The 8,497-nt window shown below is 55.5% G+C and overlaps 1 protein-coding gene across 1 annotated transcript; it reads left to right on the top strand.

Annotated features, from left to right (window-relative positions):
• Window positions 1-263: 263 nt before the first annotated feature.
• On the top strand, window positions 264-8,166 carry LRRC43 (leucine rich repeat containing 43). Its single transcript, XM_009708232.1, has 12 exons — window positions 264-359; window positions 451-726; window positions 1,016-1,126; window positions 1,265-1,404; window positions 1,985-2,223; window positions 3,320-3,484; window positions 3,872-4,003; window positions 4,221-4,360; window positions 4,522-4,611; window positions 4,902-5,120; window positions 5,642-5,729; window positions 8,006-8,166. The coding sequence occupies exons 1-12, from the start codon at window positions 264-266 to the stop codon at window positions 8,164-8,166; spliced, it is 1,857 nt and encodes a 618-aa protein (XP_009706534.1).
• The last annotated feature ends 331 nt before the right edge of the window (window positions 8,167-8,497 follow it).

Genomic DNA, 8,497 nt, shown 5'->3' with positions numbered 1-8,497 from the left:
GGGCTGACGCTGCCCCCTGCAAACGCCGCATGAGACCGCCCGCTCTTGCCCTGGTGGGGAGCAGCCCCCAGAACCCAGGGGGGAGATCCAGAAAACCAGGGATTTATTCCCAGTTTGGGGACCTCGATGCCATCCCAGGCTCGCTCCGCAGCCCCACTTGCAGAGCTTGGTCCTCGGTCTCCAGGGCATCCGTGTCCTCGCCGTCTCCTAGCGACAGGGACGCTGCTGCCAAGCCAGGGAATTCCCTGCCGAGCTGGGGCTGGATGGCAGCACCTGGCCGCTGCAGCATCTCGGCTGCTTTTCAGGAGCACCTGCGGCACCTGAGTCTGCAGGACTTCCCCTGTGGCCTTGGCAGCTGGGTAGGGGGCCGAGGGGTACAGCCGTGGGACGTGGCAGGGGGGTCTGTGGTCTGCAGGACTGTCACTGCCTCTCCTCTCTCCCTCTCTGCAGAACAAGTCCCGTTTCAATGCACGCAGGAGCCCCCGTGGAGGCCAGCCAGGGCAGAGGGCAGACCCAGCTGGGCAGGAGGAGGCCACGCCACTTGGCGAGGAGAGTCCTGAGGCGCTGATGGAGCTGCTGAGCGACTGGCACAGCCCCTGGGCCCTGCCGCCAGACTGCAGCCCCCAGGACCAGCACCTGCGGGAAATGGCTGTGCTGGCACCTGAACTCGTCCGCGGCTCCAATGTCTTCCAGGTCCTCAGGTCCCTGCGTATCGTTGGCAAGGGAGTAAGTGCAGCTGCTGGTGCCCGTAAAGCTACCCGTCTCCAGGCCAGAAAACCACTTCTTCCTGTTGGGAGGGAAAATGGGAAAATATCCTGGGAAAAAGTCACCCTCCCCATCCCAGGGTCTTCCTAGATGCCACTATTGCAGCTGGGGTAGAGCTACTGGCCCCCCCACCCTGTGTGTTGCACTAGTCCGTGTTACATGTATGTCACACGGATCAACACTACATGTCCACGTCACCTTGGTCATGACGTGGCTCAGGGACGCGTTGGCCAAACCCAACTCTTTGCAGGTGGAGGAGGTTGACCAGGGTCTGTTGCAGTTGCAGCAGCTGGAGGAGCTCATCCTCAGTGCCAACCAGATCAGGAGGATAACCTCGGCCAACCTGCCCCGGACACTGAAGGTGAGCAAGCAATACCTTGCAACAGCAGGATGGGGAAGGAGGTCCCGTCTGGGAACGCAACGCCAACCGAACAGCTCGAGGGAGTGCTCGGAACAGCTCATTGCAAAGAGTGTTTGTTGTTCCCTCTGCCCCGGGCAGGTCCTGGAGCTCTGCTGCAACGCTGTGGCCAATCTCCAGGATCTGTGCGCTCAGCCTCCTCCAGAGCTCCAGTACCTGGGGCTGGGATACAACAGACTGCGTGGCCCTTCGCAGGACAAGTACCTCACTGCGGCTTTCTGGTAATGCTGCAGGCTGAACGTGGGCTCCTGAAAGGGAGGTGGGCAGATGTGAACAGATGACCTCAGGCCATCAAGGTGGCATGTGTTAGGAAGTTACAGCCCTTCAGCAGGGTTGGTTTTTTGCTCTGTGTCCATTGCCTGCGCAGAGCAGTCTGTCTCTGTTTGCTGTCTCACATTCAGACATTGTCCTGGACCGTGACCAAGGGGTGGAATGGGGAGATCACCTGTGGAGCTGCCTTGACACACTGCCCACTGCAGTTCCCATGTCCCTGGGCAGCTTCCTTTTTCCATGCCCTTCCCAAAGCCCCTGATAGGAGTCTGCCTTGGGCAGGATCTAAAGCTCAGGCTGCATCACCGATTGATGCAGTGGAGTGGTTAATGGATGCTAAAGAAACACAGTTTTGAGTTGTGAGGCAGACTGGCAATGGACTATATGGCTTAGGAATTTGGATTCCCTAGTTTGACTTGGTTTGTGCTGGGGAAACACAATTTTTGTTTCTTTTTTTGACCCAGGGCAGTAGCTCTCTATCCTCAGATGGGTGCTGTTTGCCTAACCTTCTTCTCTGGGTTGTCTCCTTAGGCCAAATCTTGTCTCCCTTGACCTGAGCTTTAACAACTTCACGGATCTGCTGGGGCTGGTCTCCCAACTGTCCAGTCTGCAGAAGCTCCGCATCCTGGTGCTCCAAGGGAATCCACTGGCTCTCATTCCCACTTACAGAGGCTTCCTCGTGGACAGCCTGCCCAAGCTTTCAGTCCTCGATGACATCCACATAGGGCCTGACGAGAGGCACCAGTTCCATGGTTTGACGAGGCAGCCAGGTGAGCCTTTGCCTTTGAACCCGTCTGTGCTGACTCTGTGATTTGGGAGGTGGTTTCGTCGCAGTTGAGCTAGGAGTCCTCAGGGCAAACTCTGGATCCAGTATTGACTTCCTTCTTGCCTCTCCTCAAATGGAGATCTTTCTCTGTGCCTTTTTACCCCACTAGTACAAGTGGGGAGATGAGCAGAGGACCCTGCGGCAATGTAAGTACAATCGAGGTAGTTTTAGCCTTAGTCAGGTCCAAAGACTGCAAGAACAACCTAGTCGTAGCACTGCCTCGGTGTCATGGCCTACCCCCATCTTTGCTTCCTAGACACCGTCTGGTTTCAGACTGTGCGTTTCCCTCTTGAGCTGCTGAAAGAGGAACATCTCCACTGGGGAAGTGCTCACATGGGTGCTGCACTGTCTGCACGAAGCAGTGCCACCTCTGCAGCATGACACATCCCCGACTGAGACGAGAGCAGGGGGCTGGGGACACCCAAGGGTGGGAAGCCACTCTTGATGGCCACTACTCAATGAGTTTAAGTGCTGCATGTGCTCTTTGGAGTCTAAAATGTTAAGCGGGGAGGCAAAACAACCAAGCCAGAAGATGGGGACAGACTTTTTAGGAACGCCTGTTGTAACAGGACAAGAGGTAATGGTTTTAAATGGTTTTGGTTTTAAATGGTAATTGTTCTAAAGTAAAGGAAGGTAGATTTAGACTAGATATAAGAAATAAATTTTTCACAATGAGGGTGGTGAAACACTGGCACAGGTTGCCCAGAGAGGTGGTAGATGCCCCATCTCTGGAAACATTCAAGGTCAGGCTGGATGGGGCTCTGAGCAACCTGATCTAGTGGAAGATGTCCGTGCTGATTGAGGGGGGGGGGGGGACTAGATGACCCTTAAAGGTCCCTTCCAACCCAAACCATTCTGTGATTCTGTGTTTGCGTGGCTTTGGAGTGACCCCATGTGGCTTGTCGCAGTGTTAGCACAGGGTGGCAGGGAGGGATGCCAGGTGGTGGGACACGCGTCCTGGGGGTTTCTGCTTGCTCTGTACCTTCCTCACTCTGGAAGGAGCATGCTGCAGCTTCATAGCAAGATTGTCTTCCTTTTAGAGCTGATCAGGAGTGAAGCACGAGTGGTTGTGAGTGTTGGGGAAATCAAGGGAGTCCCTGATCCCAGCGCTCTTCAGCAGCTGGAGGTTGGCTCCAAGGCTCCAGTGATCACCTACAGCTACTGTGTGATGTATGAGTTTGTGGAGGGAGAGGAGATCGACGACGGTAGCAGCACTAAGGTTTGTACTTAATTGAGCTCCTGAAAGTGGCAGGTCACAGCAAGGGGGACTTCACCTCCAGGCTGTGGAGTGAGACCGTTCGTAATGGACCTGGCATGGGCAGGAGCAGTACTGGGGACAGAATTCATGTGTGGCCACATCTGGCAGGACAAGTCCCTGCTGCCCACATTCCCTATCCCTCTCGGGGAGTCCAGCACTGCTCTGCGTGTGGGAGCGCATTTGCAGCCCCCCCTCCCGCTGACTGCAGCAGACCCTTTCCCTGGCACTGGTGCCCCTTCTTCCCATGATGAGGGTGGGTCGGGGAATGGGATTTTGGAGGCAGCTCTGTCCCCTGGTCCTGAAGCAAACAGAACCAGACAAACCCTGCCAAGAGATCTCTCTCTGTTCCAGGTGACGACAATCCATCAGAGTCCTGTGGCAGCCACCCTGGCTGTGGACAGCTCTGCTCGAGACACAGAAAGCCAGCGGGAGCCTGCAGCCACAGAGGAGCCCAAGGCCCACTCTGGTAATGAGGAATTATAAATCCCCTGCCCCACTACTCCGGGCAGGTTTATGGCTCTTCCTGGCACATGGTGGCATCAGGATGTCCCTCGCAGCATCAGCTGCAGCTGGGCCGTTACTGAGACTGATGGATAATGAATTGGCACCAGTCATGTCCCGGGGGTCCTTCATCCTCAGTATGGAGAGGTCTCTTCTCAGAGCTTTTTTGTGTCCCTGCACAGCAAAGGTGTTTGTCACCCCTGGAAAGCCCTGGGCAGACACCATCGAGTGCAGCTACAGGAAGGAGCACACTGCCAAGGACTTAGTGGGGCTGAAGTCCTACCTGGCAGCTGGAACGATTGTCTCAGTTGTGGAGGAGAAGGTGAGCGTGTGCCAGAGCGGGATGAAAGGGGAAAGAGCTGCTGGGAGGCCCAGCAGTGGTATTGTGTTCCCTCTGGGAGGCAGCCTGGGAGGGTGGTGACCCTAGGCCAGGGTCCTCGGGCATCCCCAGCCTCTGCAGCAGCAGCTTGTCTCTCCGGGCAGGTGCTCTCATGGCCTGTCGATGCTGATCCAGAAGAAAATGCGGCCACGAATAGGAAGGCAGGATGGGGGCTGCAGAAGGATGGTGCCAAGGTAGGATTCTGGCAGAGAACAATGTCCAAATAACATCTGAGTTGCAAAAAATAATGATGGAGGAACAAGGGCCCTTCTCCTGGATCAGTTTTGTGTGTCAGAGAATCTCCCCTCCATCCTAGACCTCTCACCAAAGTCCCCCCTTGCTATGGGAGGAAGGCAGGAGCTGTTTTACACACATCTTGGGCTGGATGCAGTGGTGGGCAGGGGGCTGGGCTGGGGTTGCTTACTGTCTGATAAAGGGACTCCAACCCTCTGCTGAAGCTTGTCCCTGCGCTGGTGCCCTGCAGGGTCCTGTGCCCAGGGACAAGCGGAAAAAGGAGAAGAAGAAGGAGAAGCCATGTGAACTCCGCAGCGACCCTCCCATTCGGAGGACCCTGGGCACCGGGAGGGTGACCCTGGAAGCCCTGCTGGCCACCGAGGACCTGGTGGCAACTGTGTGTGACTTTGGGATCCTGATCACTGAGGAACCACTGCAGCCACCGAGTCTGAAGGAAAAGGTAAGGAGCGTGTCCCAGGGCAGGGCTGCCAGGGATAGGCAGTGCTGCAGGCTGGGGTTAGGCATAACCTGCCCTGCAGCCTGCTGTGTCCTCGCTGGCCTGGGCATCCCTCCCATCCATCCCTCAGTTCTCCTCTCCATAAAATGGGGATGAAATAGCCCTGCCTAAGCAACATCCATTGTTGCTGGTATTATTTAATGTTGATATTAGCAATAAGTACTGCTAATTTTTATGGGCCTAGGAAAATAGATTAGCTTATTTTTCCATTTGAGACTATGAAAGCAGACACTCGTGCTTCCTCTGATGCTCTCTCTCTCAGCATGGCAACATGCACCAGCTGTACCGACACTTTCTGTTTCCTGGATTCTCTTTTCTGAGCAGCCCCTCTGCTGTACTCCTGCTTGCCCTCACCTCTTTCCTCTGCCCTTTAAATCCTGGTGACAGAACCCAGATGGTGATGGCTGTCACAAGACTGAATGTGGGCAGTGAATTTCAACACAGTCTAACTATGGAAACATCTCTCTCCACAGGACAGGAAAGGAGACAAAGACAAGAGCAAAAAACCAAAAGCAGAGAAAGAAAGTCAGGCCAGCCGGAAAACCATGGCGTCTGCCAAAGGTGACAGAGACTAGAGCTGGCAGGGCGGAGGATGGCGTGTGCGAGAGCCAACTGCAGCGGTGCCCGGCCTGGAGGCAGCCGCAGGTCCCCACCACCCTGCCAGCTCTGCGGAGCAGGGCGCTTACTCACATCCTGAGCTTCAGGATGTGAATACCTCCATTGACTGTGGGGGCTGTAAGATTAGACACACGCCCGGACACCTTGTTGAATCCGTGTCTGAACAAGCACCAAGGGTGGGCTGCTGGCTGTCCTGGGAGTGACACACACCTACCAGCTCTGCATGCCAGGGGGGAAGGGCAAAGCAGATTTTGGGTGAGAGATGTGCTGCCCACTGCGTTGGCTGCCAAATGTGGCCAGTGGCGAGGGCTGGCATGGGCAGCTGGGGGGAGTGCTGTCTGGGATGCATAATAAGGTCCTCATCCCTTTCCAACTCACATCTCAAAGCACTTCGCAGAGGGGATTATTGTTCTTTCTAGTTTAGAGACGAGATGCACACAGAGCCCCAGGTGCCCCAGCCAGCCCATGGCGGGGCCAGGAACAGACCCCGGTCTGTTGTCACCCATGAAGAGACCACCCCAGCCCCTGACGTCTGTCCCCTGCCTCCCCGGTGCAGAGCTCAGAGTCTGCACAGCCAGCAGTGTTGCTTAATCCGCCAGAGACAAACCTCACCCTGCCTCTTGCAGGTTATTTTTCCAGCTATCTTGTTTTGACTACAAAAATAGCAGTGCCAGCACATCAGAGGGGTAATGCAAGAGGAGAAGGAAGTCGGGGAGGGAAGGGGTAGCAGGGCGATGCTGAAAAGCTGCTCAGGGGTCAAGGAGAGCACGGAGTGGGCCAGGCCTCCCCAGCACTGCTTGGAGCTACCAAAGGAGCCTCATGTCCCTGCTCTGGCATCAGATTTAGTGGGTAATTTAAGGGTGTAATTAACTCTCTTCCCCAAGAGCTCTGGGCTGCTTTTCCATCCCCTATCACCCACAGCAGGGTCCCTGGCTTTGGGGAGGATTTCAGAGCCCTGCAGTCCTAGGCTGTGTCTATGCTCGAAGAAGCCTGTTGGCCTTCCCAGCTACTTGAAGAAAAAAAAAACTCCTTGAATTACTGTTCCCCAGAAGATGTGTATTCGCAATATGTGCTCAGACTGTTGCTGAAGCAGGGAGCTGCTGTCAAACAGCTGAAGTTTAGCAGTGGTATTTTTGACTTCCTTTCCAGCCCAGTGCCTGTGGTCAGGGTGCACGCAGATCTTCCCTTCAGCTTGAGCGAGAAAGAACCCTTACTGCGGGGAGTTGTGTGGCTGGAGATGGTGCACAGAAAGCCACTGCTGGTGCAGGAAACCCAGAGGGATTAGGGACTTGCGCTTAATTTGGTGCCCCCTTATGCCTGTGCAGGTGGAGGCTGGCCGGCTGCACAGCAAGGCTGCCGAGTGCGTACTTCAAAAAGGTAGTGCCTAAAAATCAGCTGCCCCCCCAGCTTGCTACACTCAGTGCCGGCAGTGTCCCGTGGCCGTGCGCTCCGCTGTGGCTCATGACTCACAAGTACACCCCGATTGCGGCCGGGGTGGCTGAGCTGGGGAGGTGGGCAGGTGGGCTGCTCAAACGCTGTTGCACGCAGTGTCGGCAAGCCCTGGCTGCTCCGTGAGTCACCAAAGGGCACCGTGGGCCTTCGGCACTTGCTCATCACCTGGGTACCCTGTACCACCTTGGAGCTGCGGCAGTGGCCGTGCTCCGAGGCGTGGGGACAGCTCCCAGCCCTTGCTCCGTGGTAGCCGTGTGTCCAGCGAGGCTGCGTAGGGACCAGCACTCTCACAGCCGGGAGCTGAGACTGATTTGCATCCCTCAGTCGGCAAATGCACACAAATAATAAGTCCTCTCAGAGGAGCTGGGATCCCTTCCAGATGGCTCGAGGAGGAAAGGCAGCAAGCTTTGTCTTGAGCAAACAATTTGCCCAGCCATTGCAGGATGTCTTCAGAAGTAGTCTCACATAGGTCTTATTTTACCCCACGCTTGATTTTCCAGGATCCTAGAAATTATTTATTTCTGCATCTTTCTTTTTTCCTAGGGATTATAAGGGAATTTAACAACAAAAAGCAAGATTATACCCAAATTGATTGCCTGCTTAAAGATGCTTTTTGGGCTTCTTACCTGAAGTCATAGTCAAATAGATTTTCCCTCGAGGCCCAGAAGTCAGTGCTGACACACCGTGGGCATTTCCCCCCCGCCCCGCACACTGCTGCTTTTAGGGTGATTTTGTCAAGATAGTGACACATTTACATCTTTCCACAGGAAAAAGAAAAAACAAAGATTCTGCTAAACTGGAGGAGGGCCGAGGGCTCCAGCCGGTGCCGCTGACGGTTCAGTTTGAGATGCAGCTGCTTCGCTGGCCCTCGGCAGCCGGTACCCAGAGCCAGGAGAGCGTGGCCGTGGCGGTGGGGAAGGCTCAGTGATGTGTCTGCAACAAAAGAGTGAGTGGGAAATAAAACCCACGGGGACGCTGCGTGGATCCTGGTTTAGCTGAGTCACCAGAGCTGGGTGATGCCATGGGGCTTGAGGTCGCCTGGGGCTGCTGCTGAGCTTCTGCAGGAGCGGCAGTGCACAGGGGCTGGGGAGTGGGGTGTGTGGGGTGTGTAAGGATGGGGTGTGTAAGGATGGGGTGTGGGGTGTGTAAGATATGTAAGGTGAGGTGTGCAGTGTGTAAGGTGGGGTGTGTAAGATGTGTAAGGTGAGGTGTGCGGTGTGTAAGGTGGGGTGCAAGGTGGGATGTGGGGGGTGCAGTGT

Source organism: Cariama cristata, unplaced genomic scaffold (assembly GCF_000690535.1).
Source record: "Cariama cristata isolate BGI_N322 unplaced genomic scaffold, ASM69053v1 scaffold4509, whole genome shotgun sequence".
Taxonomy (NCBI): Eukaryota; Metazoa; Chordata; class Aves; order Cariamiformes; family Cariamidae; genus Cariama; species Cariama cristata.
The sequence above is the reverse complement of the archived record's forward strand: the minus strand, read 5'-3'. Positions and strand labels throughout refer to the sequence as shown.

Coding starts and splice junctions, on each gene's coding strand:
- LRRC43 (XM_009708232.1), top strand. CDS start 264: ATGGCAGCACCTGGCCGCTGCAGCATCTCGGCTGCTTTTCAGGAGCAC. Junction 360..450: donor CCTGTGGCCTTGGCAGCTGG/GTAGGGGGCCGA, acceptor CCCTCTCTGCAG/AACAAGTCCCGTTTCAATGC. Junction 1,405..1,984: donor TACCTCACTGCGGCTTTCTG/GTAATGCTGCAG, acceptor TTGTCTCCTTAG/GCCAAATCTTGTCTCCCTTG.